The 25826-nt window shown below is 40.4% G+C and overlaps 1 protein-coding gene and 1 long non-coding RNA gene across 5 annotated transcripts; one reads left to right on the plus strand and one right to left on the minus strand.

Moving 5' to 3' along the window:
- The first annotated feature begins 581 nt into the window (after nucleotides 1-581).
- LOC148850136 (uncharacterized) lies at nucleotides 582-7588 on the plus strand. The gene is made up of 2 exons (XR_016099907.1): nucleotides 582-660; nucleotides 7228-7588. It is a non-coding gene; the product is annotated as an uncharacterized LOC148850136 (long non-coding RNA).
- On the minus strand, nucleotides 1402-18770 carry LOC148850137 (uncharacterized). Of its 4 annotated transcripts, XM_088947663.1 has the most exons (10): nucleotides 18409-18770; nucleotides 17621-17701; nucleotides 11921-12041; nucleotides 11726-11820; nucleotides 10960-11031; nucleotides 8544-8888; nucleotides 8251-8359; nucleotides 2346-2532; nucleotides 1777-1832; nucleotides 1402-1617 (listed from the first exon to the last, which is right to left on the minus strand). In XM_088947663.1, the coding sequence occupies exons 1-10, from the start codon at nucleotides 18430-18432 to the stop codon at nucleotides 1523-1525; spliced, it is 1185 nt and encodes a 394-aa protein (XP_088803789.1). In that variant the 5' UTR covers nucleotides 18433-18770; the 3' UTR covers nucleotides 1402-1522. The 4 variants fall into 4 exon arrangements, with proteins under 4 accessions (XP_088803789.1, XP_088803792.1, XP_088803790.1 ...); XM_088947664.1 differs by having other exon boundaries at nucleotides 1514-1832; XM_088947666.1 differs by lacking the exons at nucleotides 11726-11820; nucleotides 11921-12041 and having other exon boundaries at nucleotides 18409-18731.
- Nucleotides 18771-25826: the final 7056 nt, after the last annotated feature.

The following is a 25826-nucleotide window of genomic DNA, read 5'->3' on the forward strand; positions in this document are numbered from 1 at the left end:
TGTTACTTTGTTACAGAAAATTGGCTTCTGCAACTTGTCATTCTCTATATATGTTTAAATTTCATTGTTTTCATAAATTTGAGTGTTCTGGCAACCAAAATGAAGAAGTCCTAATGAACATAGAAATAATTTGGAATCTTTCCCAAAATATTGGGTTTTCGTCATATTTTGTCCGTAATTTTGGGTTTTTGCGTAACAAATAAACAGAAATATATTCTTCAAAAACATATAATATATTAATGGGAGAACGACCAATCAGCCCGGATCAGAATTTTATAACCCTGAAGTACAGGGGGAATGCATCCTAACCGTGAATTGATGCCAAATTCACTGGCAGGATGTGGTCTATAAGGGGGAGAGGGATAGTAGTAGGGGGGGCTGGAATTCAGAATTCTGCATCCTATGTATCCAGTACTTCTCCCATATCATAAATACAGAAGGTATTAATAAAGTGTTTTTTTGTCAAGAATGAATTAAATCTATTAAAGCTTAAAACATTGACCCTATCATATTGCTTTGACCGAACTTATTACGAGTATGATTCATCCGAAATTTCTAAGCCTGTTATTTTTTTGCCTTGCAGAATGCCGAACTGGTTGACATTTGCTCCGCGTTGCTTGTCAACCATCCGGATGACATCGTTTGGTTTCTGCCGTTCTGGTAATCTGATAAATTTTCTGGTTAGCGAAAAAATCTGATTAATTTTCTAATAAAATTCAGGTGCTTAGTCTCTAAGCTGAACCAGGTTTCGAGTAGATCCTTTGGGCTTTTGTCGAATTTCCACTTTCCAGCCAACAGTACGTAGGACTTGGTATTAGACCTACTGGTAGGGTGTGCATCAGCGGGCTTTACCTTCGAATTCAGGAATCATTCAGATTAGTTTGCGTTTACTACTGGTAGTAGGTACTAGGTAGCAGCCTAGCAGGGGCTCTGTGCTAAGTTGCTTACCGCTAACCAAAGGAAAAATGAAAAATAAAAATCAGAACTAGGATATCAACGGGTTGGGTTCAGTGTGGATTCGGCTCGATCCAAGCCTAACCCAACCCATCGTACGAATAGTATCTGTATACTCAGGTAGGGTTCTTCTTCCCCAAATGTTTCAATGTATTGCTGTCAACATGACATATTTGACACGGACCAACCCGAATCGAAAACCCGATTAAAGTTGACCCCACCCTAACCTAATAGGGTCAGGGAAGGGCAGCTTTATCACTTATCAAAATCCACTGACATCTAATCAGAACCATCTAGATTATCTGATAACCTGCATTATTTTTGACAGGATTCCAGAATTGATCAACCAGGACTCCAGGAGTATGGATTTATATGAACAATTATACATTCAAAGCATGATGTCCCGAATATTTCCTGCTCCTGATGCAACAATTACACATCCCAACGTATTAAACTAATTCGGCCTTTACTTCCAGATTTCTTACATCAACAGTCCATGGAAGAAAAATAATTAACAATAAAAAATTCCACGTCAATAGAATATTTTGCCTTTAACCAATTTCTCCCATTAAACTCTGGCACACATATCTGATAGATCAAAGATGTGAACGAACAAAATGAGTATGAGAGTTAAAAGTGACATTTTTGTTGTTATCCGAAATCCTGCAAGGCAACAAAAATGGTTGAACTGCATTTTATAAATGGGCGCCAATAAGTACACAGGGACAACAGAAGCAGAAGTCCCGATGGCCAAATAGACTAGTAATCTCAGATGTATTTTGACAAATAATTATTGTTGCTCATCATTGGACAGGTCTTTACCAAGACTGCGTTGTGCTAGCCTATAATATAAAATACCCATCGTTGCCATGCATGCCCTGCACAAGATCACGAGCTAATAGTGAGCTAAAAATGATAATCAACATTTGCAACCTTTTTCCCTGCTTTTTACTCTCTCTTGCCCCCTATTTTGTACTCTACATTAAGATGAAAAGAGATGATTTATGTCCCACATGGTTTTCCTAGGCCAACTGCCCAGTCAGTCCAACCATTCTTACCACAGACGGGAATACAAAATATGGATAACGCCCAGGATAAAAGAGTTTTGTAAACAACATGGTTCCAAACATCGTATTGGGAGGATTATGATCCATGAGGCAGGGGAAACCTGCCTTTTGTCACTAATCCTGATGAAGATTCCTGTTCTCTTATATACTTACTTTTCTCCTTTAAACCCTTCGATGAGTGATGTTATCATCTATTTTGCTGCAGTATCAGTCAGATACAACTAACCCACACCTCAATTTAGATTATGATTGTTTCAACCCTTCCCCCACGCAAAGTTATGTAGTTCAAACAGATAAAAGGCAAGGGAAGAAAAGCATCAGTACATGATTGCCATTACGAGGAGAATTTTTCTTGGGTCCATCCTATAAGGCCTTGGATGACGCAAACGACCTTCTGGAACATCATCACTGTTAGACACATCCTTGCGTGGAGGTGCAGTTACTGGCAGAGTTGGAAGTGCACTAGACCAGAAAGGTAGCAAAGCCCTTAGAAACTTATGATGGACAGGACCTGCAAATATATCATATAAGTTTCTCAGTGAATATGTTATTTTCAGTTTCAGATGTAGGATAAATGGATAATATATGGGGCTCAGCTATGATACTGGAAAAACTTGTAACCAATCAACCAGTATCATAAAAGTGTTAACCAATCAGGTGGTATTTATCAAAATTCAACCTTAGCGGGGGGGGGGGGGGTAGTTGGTCAAAGCTCTTCCAGTATCATGTCTTTCCAGCAGCACAGATTTTCCCTAATATATGAGATTTTAAGTTTGTTTTATCAATTCGAGTACCTGCCAACTTAAGGAGAGAAAAATTAACCCGAGATACACTCAGTATGGAACTCACCCAGCTTGTCTAGGAACCAGACAATACTATCCAGGATGGTCAACATTCAGAAAAATCACTCAATTATCCAGCTCAATCAGAATTATGACCACATTGTACTTAACACCCCCTTCCCAAGCATATACTAGTTTGGAACCACAAGCGCTCAATATTATATTATATGGTTAATGAGATTTGGCCATTTTCAGCATCTGGCATGGCATCCAAGATTTGACCTTTCAATCCATACCAATAGGATTGTAACACTCCAAAATGCATACACATAAAATTAAGGATTAGCTTCTGTTCAACACTTGCAAGGATTTGGCAACTCCTTAAATAAGAAATGCATCATCAGGTACTTATGTTCAACTGTAACACCGCCCTTTTTTGACCATCCAAATCATTACTGTGAAGTTTACAAGTTCATTTTACAAGGCAGTTTTGCATAGATCCTCTTAAATGAATCAGACATGTTGGATTCTGATACTCAATGAATTTAGAGGGACACTTAATGCAACATTTTCCTTTCTCCTTGCTTATTTGATTAAGTGAACAGCTAATGTTCATGATGAATGACTTTTTTCCTATAAAACATTATAAAGTAACAATTATAAACTGTTAGACCTTTTTCTATGATGATACTATGACTGAAAAAAGAAAAAGGATATGGAATATATTATAAAATGGTTAAGGCCAGGAATGTTGTAGGGAACAAAGTGTTGGAAAATCAAGAAACAATAAGTCCAAAAAGTGAGTGTAGCAGAAATATGACTGTTAAGATGGATGAGTTGGAAACTTAGGAGCAGCTCCAATAGGTGATAAAATGAGGGAAAGTAGACTAAGGCAATATTTGGCATTACATAGGGGGTGCCAATGTACCAGGTTTGGGTTGGACCCTGTCTGAATCAAAATCAATTTGAACAGATTGGACAGACCAATAAGACATATTGAATTGGACCAGTCCAGAGTTAATGGACCAAAGTATTTATTGGATTGGATTGGACCTGGTCCATTTGTAATGGATTTATATTGGACCGAATCAATGTCCGGTCCATTGACATAATAGTATGTTTGTCAATGGACCAGGTTTGGGTTGGACCCAATCTAAATTAAAACCAATTTGAACAGTTTGGACGGTCCAAACATTGAATTGACCAGTCTAGAATGGTCCAAAGTATTCATCAGATTGGATTGGACCTGGTCCATCTATAATGGACTCATACTGGTCCGAATTGGATTGGACCAATATCCGGTCAATTGGTCAGGGGACTGTTAACCTCATTTCTGCTGAAAGAGTTCAAAGCTCCTTTTTTTATTTTAACTTTATGGATCTCTATTTTCATAAGTTTCATGTTCAACACTAACCCCATATTTTTTGTTAAATGACACAATCTACCCTTTTAAAAATCAAGAACAATGTTTTTTTTTTGAAAGGTAAGGGAATATTTTATTAATAAAGAAATACAAGATACAACAGAAAAACTGGCCACAGAAGGACTAGCCAGGGCACAAAGCCAGATTACAGACTCCAAATGGACTGGAACCTAAACAATTCAGGCACATTCAAGTGCTTAAAGTTAGGAGTTACAGACACCCAAGATATCAGCTTGCTGACCGCCTGCTGCACTAACTCATCAGTGCTCTTTGACTTGTTGCAAAAGACTCTACTGTTTCTTTCTGACCAGATTACCCAAAGAACAGCCGCAGGGATTGTCTTTCATACTAAATTTCCTTTTTCCTTCAAGCATGCACTCTTCCAGCTGAACAGGTCTTTGACTGATCTTGGCATGAACCAGCATATTCCAGCAGCCCTGAGAAAATGTTCCCACACTCTAGAGGAGATAGGGCAGTGGATGCTCAGGTGGCCTGTGGATTCAGGAAAGAGTCCGCAAAGCCCACACAAGAGAGATAAGAGCTGTAGACCCTTCCTTTCCAAGCTGATTTTGGAGAGGCACTTGTTCAGCACCATAGTCCACACAAGGAAGTTGGATTTGGAGGGAAATTAGCAGAACCAGTGCTACTGAGTTTAGATGTCAGGGACTTAACTGAGAAGCAGCCATCCCCACTCCGTAACAAACCTAAAGATTCTACACACAGAAATATAAAGAGACGTTATGCTACTTCAAATGTATAACACTACTTACTATGGCTTACAAAATACTATTACTAGAATAGTCCTGAGCACCATCAAAACATAGCACCTAATCTGTGAGGAGATTGAGCTAAATAACGTTCAGAAATTCAGTTAACATATACATGTTTTGGAAGCCAAGGATGGAGATATGCGTTTCTCATGTTTATCGAAAACAAATTCCTTTATATGCGTTTCCACATGGGCATATATGACATTGGACATCTAGGCTTTTGAGCCAATCAGCTGAAAATCATCTCATGATGATGGATCCAGAGATGGATCAGCAGAAGGGCGAATCAAGAGGAAAAAAGATCCAGAAGTAGTTGATATAAATCCAGAAAACAGGCTTCCATTAACCCTCAAAGGGCTTCTCTTACCGATGTTACCAAACACTTGATATTTCTTCATAGAGATAAGGAGCAATGGTAAGTGATGTTCACCAAACACCCTTACTGACTTTTTTAAGACAACTTTTTAATTGGACTTATTTATAATTATAAGTGCAATAGGCTTCTTTACCTGACTGCCAAATGCAGCCTAAGATGGTTTAGTCACCTGCAGAGAAGACGAAGGGGCTAGAAGAGTCAGGGACAGACCCAAAGGACATTGGTTGAAGTGGCAAGAAATGATTTAAGGGTTCATAAATTAACAATGAATATGGCATGAACAAAATGGAATGGCAGAACAGGATTCATATAGCTGATCCCATATAGTTGGGACAAGGCTCATATGATGATGATGACGAGTATCTTAAATAGCATATACTTTTCCATGGACATGCCTGTGAGTCCTTGTTTCATCATCTTACAGCGTTAAGAGGGGCAGTAATATCAAGAACCTAGATTGAACAAAAAGTGGTTTGAAACCATTTACCATCACTCAGACCTTAAAAAAATAAAAAAGAAATCTAAATAAATGGGAAAAGGCAACAAAATGGATTTACAGACACCCATGGTTGTGGGTAGATCTAAAAAAGAGCTATTTAATTTCCTAGGTGAGAGGATGAACTCTAGGTCAAACAGTTGGAAAGCCCCTTTCTTCTCTCTCCTACAGGAAAAGAAGTGTTAATAAAGTCTGTGTTGAGTTCCATACCTACCTATGCAATGTCTTGTTTCCTAATCCCAAAAGGGCTATGTCAGGAAATGGCCAAAACTCAAAGGAATTTTCTGTGGGGTAGTTCAAAAGAAAGAAGATAAGTTAATTGGGTCAGTTGGAAGAATGTGTGTAGAAGTAAATTTAGTAGAGGACTGGGTTTTAGAGATCCACAAGCCTCAAACTTGGCATTACTGGCCAAACTGGCTTGGAGGTTTTACTCGAATAAGCAAAGTCTTTGGGGTCAAGTTATGGTAAGTATCTGAGGAGGAAAAATTTCTGGGCTGCTAAGGTCCCTACAAATAGCTCGTGGGGTTTCAAGAGTCTCATGGCTGGCAGGGATGTTTTGAGAGAGGGCCTGTTTTGGAGTGTGAGTACAGGGGTGGGTTTGGACATTTGGGAAGACCCCTGGATGTTGGGATGGCCAAATTTTAGACCAATGGGTCCAAGAATAAACACATCTCAAGTTAAATGGGTATGTGACCTGATAGATCCCCAAACAAATGATTGGAATGTCCAAAAAATAGTAGAACTGTTTGATTCGGAAACTGCTTCCCACATATGTACTACTGCACTGCCAAGACTTGGGGGTCTTGACAAACTAGTCTGGACCCCAGATCCCAAGGGTCAATTTTCAGTTAAGTCAGCTTACCATGTAGCCTTAAATTTGCTCCATTCCTCAAACTCTGCAGTTAGAACCAGCCTGTTATCTAAATCCCAATGGAAAACCACCTGGAAACTTGTTATTCCCCCAAAATTAAGGCATTTTGTGTGGAAAGCCTGTTATAATAGCTTGGCAGTTAAAGAGGTCCTGGTCAGAAGAGGAATAGGTGTTGAGGCTGGCTATCCTCTATGTGAAGAAGCAGATGAGAGCATTATTCATGCTCTCTTTCTATGTGACCATGCCCAGGCTGCTTGGTTTGGCAGTAGATTAAATCTAACAACCTCCGGTAGTATAGTGTTTAACTCTTCCGATAGTTGGTGCCTTGGTGGTCATGGTGGTTGAGTCAGAATGCCACTGATGGAAATGATGGACTCCAATCAATTTCTTATGCTGTGTTTGATGTGGTTTATTTGGAAGGCTAGAAATAATTTCGTGTTCAATGAAATTAAGCCTAATCCATCTTTATCTATTTTATGTGCAAACAGGCTGATGGAGGAAGTGGAGATAGCTTCCCATCCAGAATCAATAGGCGTTTCTCAGATTAATATTACTCCGAATCCTGCTCCTGTGGATCAGATGCCAGCATCTTGTTGCAGAGCTTATTCAGATGGTAGTTTCACTGTTACAGGTTCAAGTGGTTTTGGCCTTTTGTTATTTTCTGGCTCGAACTCTTTTTTTAAAGCAAGGTGTGGCCCCTGCAGGGCTGTATCAGCTGAATTTGCAGAATTTTTCGCTATTTTGGATTGTTGTTTGGCAGTTGACCGTTGAGGGTTTTTAAATGTGTGGCTTGAATCTGACTCTAGCACTGTTGTTAATATTATTAATGAAAGGTCTTTTGAGTGCTCACTGGTGCTGTGGTCGTTATTGCATGATATTTTTGCTCTGTTAGGCCCAGATTCAAAGTTTTTCCATGTTAGTCATGAAAAGGTTCAGGCAGCCCATGTCTTAGCTGCAAAAGGTAAAAGGGGTCTGAGTGCAGAATGGAACCCCCCCCCCCTGCTTGGCGGGAAAGCTTTATAGTTTCTCCTTTGGTTTCGTAGTTTTTCTCTGTTTTCTTGTTCGTTTTTCTTTTCCCATTGTCTGTTTTGCTTATTGTATGTTTTATCCACCCAATAAAAAAAAAACACCCATGGTTGCAATAGCTTGGGGTTCAGTTCATGGTCCAAAGTATTGATACACATCTGTGTATCGGCAGAGGTGTATCGGTAGAAAACACCCATAAACAGGTGTATCAGACCCCTAAAGATATGATATGATACGCCCGATACAAGGTGTATCGTATCAAAACTTTGAACCTTGTGCTCAGCATGGTTTTTGACAATCTTTACAAATTTGGCATCACCTTAACCTTATCAAAATCAACCTTGCCCCCAAAAAAAACTTACCAAAATTAACAAATAAGAAAGTCAAAAGAAAGGGTAAATAATAATATGTTTCCCAGCCATCCAACTATGATTAGCATAAACCAGGTTTTGAGTAATCAAGAAATAGCACAATGTTCTACTGACCCCTTCGAGTATATTTCTTTCTGGTTCCATCTTCATCATCAGCATAGTACCGAGTTTCAGAACTTTGCTTGTCAACATGGTAAGCACCTTTCCTTGTTGTAGCACCAGGCTGCATCATAAAGAATCTGTCAAACAACAGTAAGGTATGCATGTGCATGGTGAAAAAAATACATCAAATATATACATTATACGTGCATATTTAATAACATTATATTTCTAATACATGCAAGCATAGAGAAGTTCAGGTTTGTTATCCATTTCAAATGCAAGTTGTAATGTAAATGTACACCTACAGCAGCAGGACTTGTACTTTTCATAAAATTTGGCTCATGATCAGATATGAATTGATTTCCCACTAAACTGGGATCATCTATCTCCACAATATCAGTAGCTGAGAGTTTTGATGAGCCTATTCCAGTCATAGGTGGATATCCTTCAACCAACTTTCTTTCCTCAACCACCGCAGATGTCAAGGTTGGGTCCTTTATAGAATCTGAGGCATTTGCATTGCTATCCTCTGTGCCTCCAGAAACAGCTATACGCCTAAGTGGATCGGAAGCAATAGCAAGAGGAACATGGGATTTAGTTGCTGTCAATGAAACAGGATGATTTCCAAACAAATTCTTCTCCATACCAGTCTGCATAACAAAAAATGTTAGCCAAAACATAGTCTTCATAACAAATAAAAACTGTTGGCCATTTTAAATTAAGCAAACTTATGTAAACTTCTTATCATCTGACATAATTGATGAGCAAACTGAGCCATACAGGTTTCACAATTTTAAGTGCTTTTGCCTATCTATTTGGGCCTCACCCAACATAAACTAATATGTGGAGTTGTTACAAAATATTGCAAATTTTCAATTGGAAATTAGAACTTAAATGCATCCCTCTTTATTGATGACAGTAAAAATTTTATTAATTGTGGATAAAAGTATATACACAACAAAGTTCCGGACACCATAAAGATTAGGCTAGCATTGTTACCTAATCAGTCCCCTTTCTTTTATTTTTTTGATCAGTAAACATGTAGTTTATTAATTTTCAGATTGTGAACAGTTTATACAGCTTGGTGATGGGACTGTTGATCCCTTTAATCATTCTATTCTATTCCTCATTGCAGTGCAGCCCAAAATAGTCATTGTCTCAATGCTCCCTGTTTTGCTAAAACATCGGCTAGCCCATTTGCACTTCTTTGGATCCATTTAAATTCAGCCTCAACCACCTTTGCAATCTTTTCCACTTTCATAATCACATGTTTAAACGTCCACGGGGTATGGCTGCTGTTTGCTGCCCAGGAAATTACACTTTTGAGTCCCTGTCCACCTCAACATGTCTGTATCCTAACTGTTTGGCTAACTTTAACTGCCCAGGAAATTACCTAATCAGTCCGCTTTCTTTTTTCACAACTAATCATCCTAAATTGTCCCCAGAAGAATTGAAACATATTTATCCCTTGTTTGGCCATTGTGTCAACCCAGCTATTTGATGATCTTTGAACCCAGGAACAAGTGGTAGTCAATCCCCTGGGCAGGTCCTTTTCCAGATTTAATTAGACCAGGAATACCCTTTTCCAAAAAGGGTATAAGCACTAAGCACTAGTAAGTACATGTTTGATGTTGGAAAATGTCCACAGAACTTCAGAATTGTTTTTAGATCAATAACTTCTTAATATATTGCAAGTTTCAAGATATGTCCAACATATTGGCAATGTACTGTCAATATGGTGAAGGAAAAGAAGATTCTATAGTGATTCAATTTCACCCCTTCACCCCCTTGCATGAGAGAGAGAGAGAGAGAGAGAGAGAGAGAGCAAATCCTCAAAACCAAACCCCTGAAACATTAGTTATGGGCAGACCTGTTCACAAGCTGGGTTTCAGGCTTGGTCTATGATCATTTTACACTGCTTTGGGCCCAGGATTCTGGCCAGGCCCATTCAAATTTTGGTAAAAGCTAAGCCCGAGCCCCCCATGAACAGGTATAGTTATGGGGCATTTCATAAATAATTAAATTTGTGTTTATCTAGGCAGGTCCTCTATGATATCCTAACAAGAATTAGAGTTTTGACCTTCAGTGTGAACAAGAGGTATATGGCGCTAGAAATTGTGTACCAACTTACACTGCTTTTTTTTTTCCAAGCACACAAACATGTCTGTGTACCAATTACCAAAGTAAAAGGCCTAATTTCTTCATTAGCTTGTATCCTTATTATTCCTGCAGAAGAAATGGTTTGTAAAATATGTTAAATTTTAACTCAAGGTTCTTTATTTCCCCCTCCTCCACCCCTATTTAGGGGAAAGAAGATTCTTGCCATGTCAAAGAGATTCACCATTTATGCTATTTATATCTGAAACTGGTGGCTTTGTGATCCAGCCCCACTAAATTAATTTGTGAAATAGATCAAAAGAAAATTCTCTAGGTAGATGCTAGGGTGTTTTCATGAGCAATGGTTAATAACCTGAAAGATATACCAGAAAGCATTTCGTATATGAATCTACAAAGTACTAGGTTGCATTTATTGTTTACAGTTGACTGCCATAATACTTGAAAAATACTTTGAAGCCCTATGAGAGAGCCAAATTGCACCGAGGACCACCTCTTGAAATTACCCAAGCCAATTTCCTAATATGATGATAGCATACAGCAAGCATCATGTTTTTAATAAAGCACTTGTTTATAAATGATCCCAGGGACTATCATGGAACTTACTTGCATAATATCTTCCTTCAGTTTTGAATGCAGACGGGATCCTGAATCTTTGATGCTTTTAGGGGGCCATATCTGCATTGACAAAACACCAATTGGAAATAAACCATATCTAAAAACTATAATTGCTTTGATTAACAATACTGATAACAAATAACAATAACAACGACAGTTTTACTAGAATAGAGTACCAACCCAGTGAATTAAGTAGAAAATACCACAAATTAGGTAAATTCCTATCTACATACTAAAACATTAAAATAATGACAATCATCAGATGACCTGATTTATTCATGGAAGAATATAATCACTACTAAAAATAAATCATTTTGTGATTAAAAGATAACCCGTTTAATAAAGTGGGTAGACAATATCTGCTCTCCTCTTTCACAATGATTAAAACACATCCCTTTATCCATCATCCTTCAACCACAAAGAAAGGCCCCCACTGAATGATGATGCCAGCTACCCAGTCCCTTGGGAGGATGGATTGGATATGGACCTAACAACCCGCATTTTTGGCAATTGATGATTAGCTAACCACGAGTTCGAAATTAATCATCACAGATTACAAAGAACATTCAAAACCATTGCTAATGGAATAACACTGAAGGCCAGGAAATATTTGCAATTTTACCGGACTTAGGCACATTGCAAATGGTTACTGCCCTCTGTCCAAGAATAATCAGGAATTCAGACACACAAGCTGAGTCATGCACACAGACACACAGACATGATATCATAACAAGCTTCTATAAATGGATTTTACCGAAGTGGAACACATGGGACACACATATCCTGCTGGTGCAGTGTGTGGAGGAAAACTTTTAATATGGGATACCAAGCACTTTGTGTGTATAACATCTGAAAAAGCATAAAAGAAACATAAACTACAAAGACAGCAAAGTTCAAAATGCAGACTTACAATGAAAAACAATTAAAAATAAGAGCAGTAATAGCGTACGTGAGCAACTCAACCGAGTGGTTTGAGGATTATTTCCATCTTCAAGTATGGCATGACATAGGCAGCACATAGGAGGCCAATCATATTCCCCATCTATTACCCAGTCTGAGTAAGTACGAACCTTAAGGAAAATAAGCAAATAAGTATATGTTTATGCCTTTTTGATGATATAAAACAAACAAGTACACAAACTACAGCAACAAGTCATTTGCATACATGACATATGAATCACTTCAAATTTTTTGGCTAAATCATGCTCAAAAGAAGAAATAACAAAATTCATCTATTAAGTGTATGTCTCACTATACATGACCCCATCCCCTTCCCTGCAGGGAATGGGGATCCCCAAATTTGTCCCACGACTCCCACCCCGCCCTGGTCATTCCTACTTGCAAACCTATATTTTTTTTTTTGAAAAAGGTAAAGTAATGTTATTAGAAATAGAAAAAAGATTACAGAGGCTCCAATAAAGAGCCAAAACCAGAGGCCAGAATCCCAAACTACATTACAACTCTAACAAGCTTCTATAACTCAGCTGGGCTCCAAATACCCTGGTCTGGAGACCTTTTGCAGCTGCAGTCCAAGAAACTAGATTACCAAAGGTACAGGAAATTAGATAATCTACATCCTTTGATCTGTTTTGGAGAATTCTTCTGTTTCTTTCTGCCCAGATGGTACTAGTCACTACTGCAGGAACAGACAACCACACACTTTTTGCCAACTTGGACAAGCCTTGAAACTCCCAGCACCATAACAGTTCCAACACAGCATTCAGCATGACCCAAGATAAGCCCAAGCAAGAAAAGAAGTGCCCCCAGATTGCTGCAGAAACAGGGAAATGCAGAAATACATGGTTGTTGTCCTCTTCCACTTGACCACACAGCACACACAACAAATCCTGGATCTGAATCCCTCTTCTCACCAGATTCTTTTTGGATAGACATTTATCCAACACTACAGCCCAAACCAAGGCATTTACCTTAGAAGGGGGAATTGAGTACCAGATTTTATCAGCAGGAATAATCAAGAGGCATCTGTTAGATTCCTGGCAAAAGAATTAACTGAGAACAGCCCATCAGCACTCCAGTTCCAGGCCCAAGAGTCCTCTTCTAACAGACTAAGAGACTGGTTCGACAGCAACTCAAATAGCTCAGCCACTTTGTCAACTTCCCAGTCCTGAAAATGTCTTCTAAAAGAAGGGCACCAGGAGAAGCTATAGCCTCTTACTTGCAAACCTATATTCCCAGACACACACTCACAAACTTTTAATCGGGGCGGGTTTGGGATGGGGTGGACAAAAAACCACTTGACCGGAGCGGGGCAGGTCGGAGCTCCAACAGGACAGGTCAAATTATCATCTCTAACCAAGCATTCAATACTTGTTTAATTAGAAGCTTTTAAAAGTATTTCAAGCGAAAATCACTAGAACCATCACCAAGAATATATAATTTAAATAGCAGAGAATTTGTTTAAACCAGATAGTGACCCAGAGTAGGGAAATCTGTCAAGCTCTGCTAATGTGATGACATATATTTTCTAATTTAAGGACCAAGAAACCAATGAAAAACTTTCTGTATGCATTTGAAAGGAATGTGATAATCTTACCAGGCATTTGAAGGGAATAGAACTTCTCAAAAGCTAATACCCTGTTGTCAAATGTAAACATCAAGGAGGTGAGCTCCTAGTGGAATTTTGGAGGCTGGAGGTCAACATTGCTGTCTTCCCTTAATGTACTACGGTGAGATAGGGGTGCAACTTGGGCAAGTTGGGTTGGATTGGTGGTCAACCCAGGCCCACCCAACCCTGAGATTCAAACCCAAGGCTCGAACCTAGCCCAACCCAAGGTCAAGCATCAGTTTACCAACCCAGGCCCAACCTGAGCTTAACCCAACACAATTAAGGCCGGGTGGATTGGTCAGGTTTGAAAGAATTTTTAAATATGATTTTTTATGAATAAACTTTTGAATATCTTCTGTACAACCATCTCTCTCTTAGAAGTAGAATGGATTGAAAATATGTACAAATGCCATTAATAAAAGCATATATAGAAAAACATTTTTATACAAATAAAATGCATAATGTGCATTTGTCTGGGCATGCTCAGGTTGGGTTGGGCCAGGTTAGGGCTACCCAAGCCCAACTGAGTTCAGGTCAGGCCCAAGTTTTGTGGTCCAAGCCCAGCCTAGAGTATGAAAACTCAGGCCCAACCTGTGCAAAAGCTCAGGTTGGGCCAGGTCAGGTCAGGCCCATCCAAGTTGCAACCTTAGGTTGAAGGCCCAATCTCTTACCCCTTAGTGGTACTGTGAAGTTGAACCCTATCATACTACCCTCATAGTGGGAACTCAGAGAAAGTTCGAGTTGGATCTCCATTTTTTTATTTTTTTATTTTGGGGGGGTGGGGGGTTCAAAAGGTATGTGGTGATTAAAGTGCCTTGTTGTGTGAGACTATTCTATTCCTTTATTCCTCTTTCTGCAACTTCCCCATAAAGGTATTGCTTTCTAATTTTTTTTCATTATCAATAAAACTGGGAATGAGATCTATGTGGTGATTAAAGTGCCTTGTTGTGTGAGACTTCTCTTTTTCATCAATATTTTTTTTCATTATCAATAAAATTGTAATCAGTAACCATTTCCCAGTTATCTATATCTATATCTATACTACTATTAAAGTGAGAATGAGATCTAGATTTTGGGCTTTTCTTGACTAAAATACCCCTATTTTTGAATTTGGTCCTTCTTTAACTATTGAGCAAAGAAAATGTAATTTTTTTAACAGCAGGGCAGAAAATGTAATTTAAACTATTACTTTTTACTTCATTCAATTTCCTCTCAGTAAGGTGTTAGCTCCCATTCTCTCCCATTAGGTCCTTTATTTGAGGTATTTTTGTTTCTAACCAATAAATTCTACTAATTAAATCTATATCCAGTAATTTTAACAATACAAACCTATGTGTTCAAAACTGGCATGAAAACTAAACCCTCCTTTTGTCTGAGTGGTGGGTAAATGGGTCAACCAATGGTCTCATAGTTAAATAATAAAACTTTAAAATAATTAAATTATAAAATTACAAAAAAAATGTGTAAAATTTGGGCACATATCTAATATGACATATTTGTCATATTAAACAAGAATAAGTATGATAAATTAGTAGTTTTATTAATGATGGAAATGAAATACAAAATTTCAATCTGACCCAAAAATGAAACTATCTTCCTATTCAAGTGGTGGGTCAATGGTTCAACCTTTTAAGTCAAATGAGCCAACCCATGATATCATAATTAAATAATAAAATTAAAAAAATAGAAACACAAAAATATTAAAAATACAGAAATTTTGTAGAAAAACATTTTGGGTACATCTCTGATATTATGTATTCATCTATCATATTAAACAAAAATGTGCAATAGATAAGAGTTATTTTTATTAATGATGAAAATAGAAAAAAATTAAAATAATACAAAAAGAAAACTGCTTTTCCATTTAATTAGTGGTCAATGGTCCATAGGGGTGCAAATTAGGTAGGCTCAACTTGAGCCTAGACTGACCATCCTAAAATTTAGACCATCTAGCTTGAATTTTCTGTCCTTAGGCTAGGTCTTGGCCCAAAAGTTTGGGCTTTTCTACTTTTTGGGTCGAGCCCCAGTTGACTAGATACAGTATAAACATAATTTGTTTATCACACACACACATATACATGCATACATATACACATACATTATGCCATGTTTTAGAGTGGACTGATTGACCAACTTGAGCCTGAGCTCAACCACAGTGCATCAAATTTTAGTGTGGGTTGGGCCCAGGTTGGACAGATCAGGTTTGACCTTAGGCTCAATGCATAGGGTTGGGCCTAGGTAGAGCTTAAACCCGACCCAGCATAACCAACTTACACCCTAATAGTCCAACCATTTAAGTAAAATGGGTCAACTAATGATGTCATAATTAATAAAAATTAAAAATAGATAGAAATTTGAAATTTATAAAAATAGAACAATTTGATGTCAAATATTATAAATTTATCATACTAAACTTAGACAAGTGTGATAAATAAGAATTATTTCTATAGTTAATTATGAAATGGAATAGAAAATTTAAAATTTCCTAAAAATTGATATCATTCTTTCTTTCAAGTCAAATAGGTCAATACATGATGTCATAATCATATAATATATAGAAATAAAATATAGAAAATACAAAAATTTGTCAAAAAAATTGTGCACATCTCTACAATTATATATTTATCATTTTAAACAAAAATAAATATGATAAGTAAGAAGTATTTTATTAACAGTGCAAAAGAAATACAAATTTTAAATCCACCAGCACACCATGCTTTGATTACTTATCTTTTCCAATGGGTTTTGATAAGGAAACTGAAATTATTATTGTTATCTGAAATATCACGTGCACATTTACTAGTCAATAAAAATGTTGCTAAACAAACTATCCTAGCAAAACATGACACAAACTTAGGAAATTGGTTGTAGGGCTGCAACTTGGGAGGGTTCCAGTTAGCATTTTGTTAAAATTTGAATGAGCCAGCACAGAAGCTCAGGCCCTATGCAATGTAAATTCTTCAAATAAGGTACCCAACTTGCACACCCTTAATAGCTTGTGTGGAAACTAAGTCACTGGATGTGGGATATTAATGATCTATAAGATGCTGGCATGCTGCTTTGGTCAAAGTGGCAAACATGCAGGGCACATAATAAATTAATAATGCACATAGAATTTTGCTTCCAAAACATTCTAGTTAGTCTTTTAAATTAAGCAACTGTAAGGCCTGTTTGTATATCCAAGTTGGAGTTATTTAAAGTTGCATCCAAGTCATTATTGGGTTTTAGTGAGCCCCAGAAATACTAGTAGTAAGTCGTCCAAACAGCTAGATCACATTTGGTCTGAACAGTTCCTAAATTTGTGTTCTATCGTGGAAATATACCTTGGAATCTGTGACAAAAATTAAAGTTGTTCCAACCATAGCTTTTCAAATTAGCATCTCTCATTCTCCTGGATCCAAGTAACGAATAAGGGGACTTGACTAGCAATGGTGGGATTTTCTAGGAAAGCTATATATCAGGAATTGATCATCATCGTCATCATCACCTAATAAGCCATGTCCCAACTATATGGGGATGGCTACATGAATCCTGTTTTGACATTCAGTTATTTTCAGTGCCATATCCATCATTAAAATATGGGTGCTTAAATCATTTCTTATTATTTCCCCTAGACCCTTTCTGGTCTGCCCCTAGCTCTTCTAGCCCCTTCAACTTGTAATTTGTAAACAACTACTTTTTAGAACAGGTGCATATCAGGGATTTGATGTACTACTGTAATGTTTGCTTTGGTTCTCTTTGCATCCTCTTACCAGCGGAGTCCAAGTTTTCTCTATATTGTTTCTTTCTTTCAATAAATTTTCAGTTATCTTAATATTAAAAAAAAAAATGAAGGTAATAAGGTTATCTTATTATTGGAAGATATCTTACTACTCAAAAACAATCTGACTATGCTTTTTTTTTTTCTCTTTTTTTGTCTTGGAAGTCATCGCACTTGTACCAGAAAAGTAATAAATTGAAGGTAGAGCAAACTGGAAAAGGAAACATATGCAATGCAGCTAACGTTTCTAGATGTTTCACAACCCAAGTGTCCTACAAAGAAAAACAGTAGAAATAAAGAGATAACAAGGAGGAAATTTTTACCACACATATTTGATGCTCGGGAAAACAAATGCATTCCCCACAAACAGGAACCTTATGCACGAAGCAGTAAAGCTTGGTCGCCTGAATACAGAATATAAACAAATTATATACTTATTATATGTAAGTTCAAGATGAATGCGGTGCAACTAGCAAAAGCTTACTGCATTAGGCAGAGTCAACCCCCGGGGAAAAAAGAAGAGGAAGAGGAAACAAACAAAACGTTGACAAAATTAGGGCATTTAAATAATTCAATCAGCTGGTTCTATATTTTGGCGTGACGTCTATTTCCACGACCAAGCAAACTACCTAACTACTAAAATGACAAATACGGTTTTACTGCCATTACAATCGTGCTGCATAGAGCATAATGCAGTGTTATTGTGGTCTGCCAAGCAATACATTTATCTCTCTTCCATGCTTTACGATTTTTTCCTTTTTCAGGGAGGGTTATTAGTTTGCTGCGACATGCCCAGAGAACACCGATCCGAATATTAGCGTTGTTAAGTAGGTTATCAATATGCAATGTTCTTCCAGACGCTCTAATTAACTTTGGAACTCACAATACCAGAAATTTGCCTTTTCATACTAAATTAGACTGCCTATAAATCTATGGAGGAATATGAATACAGGAAAGAGACTATGACAATGAATCCAACAATATGGTTGGGCGTGAAAAGAAAAAAAAAAATGAACGTAATATAAAAATCGAAGATTTCTGTGAATTAATTCGATGTTTAAAAAGTAGGAGGTAAACTAAAGCATCAAATGGAGAATAGAAGAAAGCGCACCTTGCGGCATTTGCAGACCACCATCGCATCGGCAGGTCAAGTCGCACAACCGAAGAAATTGAAAACTGACGATTGAAAAAACAAGTATTTCTGTTTTAAGAATGTTGGAGAGAGATATGGTGGAAGATCGATCATATACGTCTGAAGCGAGAAGAAATCCGCAAGGAGAAGATCGAGTCACGATAGTGTGGTTGTTTTGGTATAATGGGACAATAAACTGGATCAGTTCCGTTTCCGGTTTTTGTGGACTTCGGAGTCCGGAGACACTTCAAGGAGAGCATCGGGATCCTCGGATATCACTCCCTCGTATCATTCTCCAAACCGGGAGAAGAAGACACATCAGTCTTCTTGTTGAGTGGACTGACATGTCTTCGTGACTCCTCTCTCAGTTAACTCAACGGAATAACTGACGTGTCTTTGTCTCCCGCGTACAAGTAATCCAGCCTCCAGCGCCTAATCCCTCATGTATCGGCTGGGCCATGGCTGATTAGTGTTTTGGCTGCATAAGCCCCCGATGGCCGCTGGTTCGGGTCACCATCTACTGTGGTATGGTCGCCGGTGTGCAAAATGGGGGAGGATTCGAACTGGGCTTTTTTTATTTAGTTGTTGTCTTTTTGTGTCCGGTTGAACTGGTTATCCCATGTTAATGGTGAAAGGCCTATTTTGTACTTTTGGCCTGCTGCCACTTTGATCCTGAATTTTAAAATGCGACAATATAATACCTGAAATTTTAAAATATGATAATTTTGTTAACTAGTTCTTAATTTGCCCTTATCTGGCATTTGAAAAAGATACAAATGTCCTTCAAGGGTCATTTAATTTTCTTTATCAACCATCTAAACATTAACAAAAATTATCAGTCTCATATCCTTGTCTCTTCTTCTATTCAAGAAAGTTGGGATCACCAGAATGTTGACTCAAATGTGACCCCAACTTTCTTGAATGGAAAAGGCAAAGATTTGGGACTATTAATTTTTTGTCAATGTTAAGATGGTCGGTAAAAAAAATTAAATAACACTTGAAGGGCATTTGTGTATTTTTCAAATGCCACTTAACAGTTGGTTAGTTAACGACAGGTACTAGATTATCACGTTTTAAAAGTTTGGGTACTAAATTGTCGCATTTTAAAATTCGGGGACCAAAGTGGCATTAGGCCCAAAATATAGGGTACTAATCGGAAAATTTCCCTTAATATTATAAATATTGGCCTGAGACGAAGTGATTGATTGTGACTAATGGATTCATGCATCCAATAAATCCACGGGTGCATAGAACGCAGACTCAAAAACGAGGGCAATGTTGCTAAGCCCAGCACCCAACATGTGAATGTTCGACATTAGCCCGTTTAAAAGGCTTGAGCTGAAGATTGGCTTAAACACCTAAAATTGGTTCAGCTGCTTTGAGGCGTTGTGGATAAGTGCCCCTTTGGGAGGGCTTTCATGCAGGACACAACAACTTTCGCCGTTGCAATGGAAATTGGATTTGGTCCTCACAAAACCGTCTTCATTCTGTTACCACAACCCTTGCAGCCGTAGATTGTGAATATCTCCTTGTGAATAAAAAGATACAAGTACGAAGATGCTCCCAATGCATGGCTATAAAAGGCTTCAAAGACGGTGTGAGAACCAAAAATTGCTAGTGATGTAGCCGTTTCTGGCCACGTACCAATGTTTTGTGATGTAAAAATTTTTTGACTAAGTACCTCGTTATTTGACCTAGTGGTGACGTGCCTTAGTGATGAGCTACTTGGTGGCGAACTGCCTGGTGGAGAACTGCCTGGGGGCGAACTGCCTGGTGGCGAACTACTTGGTGGCGAACTGTCTAGTGGCGAACTGCCTGGTGGCGAGCTTCCTAGTGGCAAGCTCCCTGGTGGCGAACTGCCTGTTGGCGAACTACCTGTTGGCGAACTACCTGGTGGCAAGCTCCCTGGTGGCGAACTGCCTGATGGAGAGCTACTTGGTGGAGAACTCCCTACTAGGCGGCTTGTGACTTAGAGAATGGTGGAGCTCCCTGGTGCAGCGCAACCCGACTGCCCTCAGCATGAGGTGGTCTTCTTTCCTTTGTAGGCAGTGGGAGCTGAGGGACCTGCGAGAACTCCATCTTTTCCTCCTCTTTGTATGTGGCGGGAGCTGAGGGACCTGCGAGAACTCCATCTTTTCCTCCTCTTTGTAGGCGACGGGAGCTGAGGGACCTACAAGAGCTGAATTAGAGGACCCGGTGGTATTTTCCCGGCGGGGGCTCTCCGACGCTTAAGTTAGCACTATGATTGTAGAGAGCTTTGAAGATAATATTGGAGAAACGGGAGAGCTAGAGAGTAGGGATTACCTCCATTTTTTCCATCTCCCCTCCCCTTTGGGGGGGTGAGGTCTTCATATACCGGAGTCCTTGCGGGTTAGGTGGGTGAAAAGCCTCCAAACGGTAAGACTCGTCACATCCCGTCAGAACCGGGGTACGGTGGTGAACTCCTCGAGGTCGTCAAGCTAGCACTTGTGTCAGGCGGCCAGGTCGGCGCCTGGGCCAGGTTGTCAGGGCGGCACCTGCATCAGTCGACAGGTCGGTGTTTGGGCCAGGTTGTCAGGTTGGCACTCGTGTCAGTCGGCGAGTCAGTGTCTGGGCCAGGTCGTCAGGCAAGAGATCTTCCTGCGATATGCCAAACTACTCTTGTACCAAGCTTCTCTACGAGCGACGAGCTGCCTATGGCGAGCTGCCTGTGGCGAGCTGCTTATGGCGAGCTTCCTATGGCAAGCTACCTGTGGCGAGCTGCCTGTGGCAAGTTGCCTATGGCTAGCTTCCTATGGCGAGCTGCCTGTGGCGAGCTACCTGTGGCAAGCTCTGGCAGCTGCCTGTGGTGAGCTGCCTATGGCGAGCTGCCTGTGGCAAGCTGCCTATGGCGAGCTGCTGTCTGTGGCGAGCTGCCTATGGCGAGCTGCCTGTGGAGAGCTGCTGCCTGGAGGCCATACTTAGTTGGCACGAGGTGCCACGTGTCACAATTCCACTAGAGGGCCAAATCTGCCCTCATCAGCTAGGTAGATCCCACATGAAAAGCTGTGAAGCCATGTTTGGTATAAAACCCAAAAAAGCCACAAATACACTTACATTAGATGAGAAATCAACTATCCAGTGATTCATTGAAGCTATTTTTGGTAGCTTCTCCAAAATAGTTCAATAAATGCTGAAGTTGTTGAAGCACATAGCCCAAGGTTTTTAAAACCGAACCGAATAACGAATCGTTTAGGGTCTGGTTCTCGGGTCGAACGGTTTAACCGTTCAAACCAAATGGATGACCTATTTTGACAAAAAAGAATAAAATAAAAAATTAAAAAATGACCGAAAACTATTGTTTGGGTCGACGGTTCGACTGTCCGATCCGATCTGGTTTTGAAAACATTGATATAGCCCTTCAAATGACATATTAGCAACCAATTTGGGCTCTCTAGATTTTTCTACTAAACATAATTTATAAGTTGTTCATGTGGAGAATAGCTTGGCTATTTGGGAACAAAAAACCGGCATGGGTTGTTTTGAAGCTTCATGTGCATGATATCTTAACATGTGTGTGGGGTAAAAGAGTAATTGCAACCAACATTCTTTTAGTTAAAGAAGACAAACAAAGAACTAAATGTGAATAACGTATCATATGCAAGAAGCCCCAAATAACCAAGACCAGATCCAGTCCTTGTTCGGATGATGGTTGAGTTGGCTAAGGATGCTACATGGCTACCTCCGCGGCCACTCTCCTCTCAAGCCACATCAACGCCATGCATAATGGAAAAGCACCACTAAAAAGGAGTATCACGTATGGACAAGGAGACGAATTCCGCTATGGAAAAGGAAACCTCCCAAAGACCTTGGTGGACGCCCTTATCTCAACAACCCTGGAATCCCTATCCATCTAGGACACAGAAGCTCAACTATAAATAGGTATTCTCTACTAGAGGTAAGGGACTTTTGGAACTATACTCTTTGAATACCTCTTTGCACTTTCTCTTTGTCATGGACCAACGCTATTTCAACCTGCTCGACCCAACCACATCGTTCTCGATCTTACTGACTTGACCGTTGGAGTACCTACCCAGGAAATAACTCCTTAGGCCTCTGATCTTTCCCCTGGTTGCAGATCTCAGTGCACACTTCGCCCTTCCACCACAACCTCGTTAGGTTGGCAGAACTGTTTGATTGTGTTCTCAATTCGGAACACCTTGGATCGGACAACATTAGATTAGCATCATTTGTGGGAAATGAACAAAAAGTCATTTCCCAAACCCCTCTCTGTGCACTAAAAGCAACCATCCCTAAGAACACAACCGACTGCTTTAGAACCCATTCCCCATCTCGGGGATCCCGCTCACTCAACATCTCCCCACCTTGGGAGCCCCAGCATCAGGTAGCAGTCGACCCCACGTAGTTCCAAGCCATGCAGGAAAAGGTCAACTGTATCCTAGCCATGATGGAGACATTGGGTCAACCGACACACGCCCCCAAGTTACTCGCCCTACCACTTAGGCGACTACCATAGTCAACCCTCGCATTGAAGACCCCAAAAGGCGCCACACAAACAAGCATAGGGCCCAATCTGACTACGAGCAACTACAACTGTCCGGAAGATCTAACTCGCCAACTCGGCCTCGTGTACACGACACCCGCAATAGATCCCATCACTTCGCTCAAGTACCAGTGAAAGAATGGCTCGACCAATGTCTGCAGCAACTGCTGATGTCGATAATAAAATCCAGCTCGATCCAAAACCGGCCTACAATCCTGAAAGGGGAAAAGTCTGTAAACATGGTCCTAGTCGGTAGAGATGCCGAGATTAGAGAACTGAGAGAGCGACTGGTCGAACTGGAGCGTAGCCAAGAAGATAGAAGCATGACTCCTCTGATGGCCTGACCTTCAGAGCAACACAACAGCCAACCCCACGAAGGAACCCATCTTCGTCCAGGAGATCATTGATGAGCTTCCCCCAACTGGCCGACGACCCCCTCAGTTCAAGAAATACAATGAAGCCTCAGACCCCAGTGATCACATTGAGGGGTTCAGGGCAATAATGGTGCTGCATAGCTCCTCCAAAGGTCTCATGTGCAAGGCCTTTGTCGCCACCCTCCATGAAGTCGCCAGAACCTGGTACTCCTCCCTTCCGCCGTTGTCCATATCTTTCTTAGGAGCAGTTGGAGACACAGTTCACCACCATCCAAAGGCACTAGAAGACGTCAGCTAGCCTCATGCAATTACGATAGAGGGAAGGAGAGACCCTGAGGGAATACTTGGCAAAGTTCAATGTTGAGGCCCTTCAAGTCTGAACTCTATACCAATTGGTGGCCATCACCGCCATTATGAGTGGGTTGCGCTCCTCAATGTTCAGCTTCTCTTTGCAAAAGAACCCTCCACCCAGCCTAACTGCGCTCATGAAACACGTGTATAAGTATATGAATGTCAAAGAGGCCCAAGCGTTGCGTAGGGAGGAGGAAGATCAACACGACTAGAAGTGCAGAGACCACGATTGCCAAAGACCGGACCGAGACACCAAAAGGTAGGATTGTCGGCTTGACCGCAGATCGAGAACCCCGCTGTCGACGTATTACAACTTCACTCCACTCAACGCTCTGCATGTCAAGATACTGATGCAAATCCGTGACCATAACTTCGTCAAGTGGCCCAAGAAGATGAAAACCTAGGGCAACAAGAGAAATCAAGACAAGTATTGTGAGTTCCACTGAGACCGAAAAGTTCCATAACCTCCGCTACCACCTGGAAGACCTCATCCGACGTGGATACCTTTGTGGCTTCATCAACATCAAAGAGCATAAACCTAGAGAAGAGCCACACCTCACTAACGAGCCCCCAGCCCGAGCTCCATCCGTCAGGGTCATCGTCGTCATCTCGGGCGGGAAGGCCATTAGAGAGGAGAGCAACTAAGCATGAATGACCCACACCGAAGTGCTAGAGTTCCAAGAATTTAAATGTAGTGAAGACAATCGCCGCCAAGCACTAATGACGACCGAGCTGTACAAACTCAATGAATAAAGAATTTTCCTTCAAGCACAAACGACCAAACGCCTACACACAGTCCGACAAAACTCCAACAGTCGAATTCCACGTTGACCAATGGTTACAACATGACACAATCTCGTCGAAGAACCAACCGACCAATAATGTCTGAGGCCTAACAACCATCAGGAGACTCGACCGACCATAGATGGTCTGAGGCTAGGACAAACCATTGACGGGTATTGTGGAAACGACGTCCCCACCACAGAAGAGAAAGAGGATGACCATCGAATTTCGCATGCCCTGCCGACTTGTAATTGAAGTAAAGATAACTGAAGACCACGACTAGCCTAGTCAAAGAGCATGAAGCTCTCCCAGCCCAGGTGCCATCGAACTCCCCGACAACATTGAGAGCTTGGAAGCACCTCGACCAACATAAGACCGAGGCCACTTAGCCAAAGAGCTTAACCAGCAAGAACCAGGGCCAAACACCTCGGCTAGTGTAAGACCGAGGCCACAAAGTTAAAGACCTCGACCGACGAGAATCAAAGACAAAGACCTCGGCCAGCATAAGACCAAGACCATAGAGTCACATGAGATCGAGGCCATAGTGTCAAAGACCCTAACCACAGCATCAAGTCCAAAACCCCGACTAGCCTAAGAGAAAGAGTAGAGGCATGACCTAACAGACCAACCTAATTCTAAAGCGGAGTAACTTAGAAGAAGAAACAACACAAAATGTGCTCTACAAAAAGACTAAAATTCCATTACTCAAGAAGTTGATACAATGATTATAAGCCTGACATACCGAGTCGTGTACAAAAAAAAAGAAGAAGAAAAGAGCACCAATCTAGGCCAATTGTACTATATGTAGGGTTCACCTCCTTGGGGGTGGATGCGTTGTTGTTTGGGGAAGGCTGCTCAATCGATGACTCTTTGGCATCAAAAGGATCGAACTACTCCACTACCATGGCGATCTCACGGTGCTCGTACACCACTCTCCTCTGGTAGTGAGCAAAACCAATCTGCCAGGAATCCGTAGCATAGTCATTGAGGGAGATTTGGAACTTCTCGGACTCTTTGTACCAAGTCACTACCTCCTCCTCGACAGGAAGTAGCTTTGCCTCCACCTCCTCATCCGTCTTTCATGCCTTGTCACGTCCCTCCTTGAGCTCACGCACATGGCACTTCAGACATTGCAGCTCCTCATCCTTGGCTGTCGTCACTTGCCTCAGCTTGGACATCTTTGCTTGTAGATGGGAGAACTCGCCCTCCCGAGCCTCGGCCATCTGACAGAGGGTGCACATCTAGTTAACCAGTGTCGTCACTGCGTAGACAACCTACAAAAAGAAAACTTAAGTTAATGAGCTCTGCGAAGCACACCGAAGAACAGAGAAGGTAGTGCAAAGAACCTTACCGCAACAGACTCTTTA

This window comes from Nelumbo lutea, chromosome 5 (assembly GCF_056320005.1).
Source record: "Nelumbo lutea isolate HS-2025 chromosome 5, American lotus-T2T, whole genome shotgun sequence".
Classification (NCBI taxonomy): Eukaryota; Viridiplantae; Streptophyta; class Magnoliopsida; order Proteales; family Nelumbonaceae; genus Nelumbo; species Nelumbo lutea.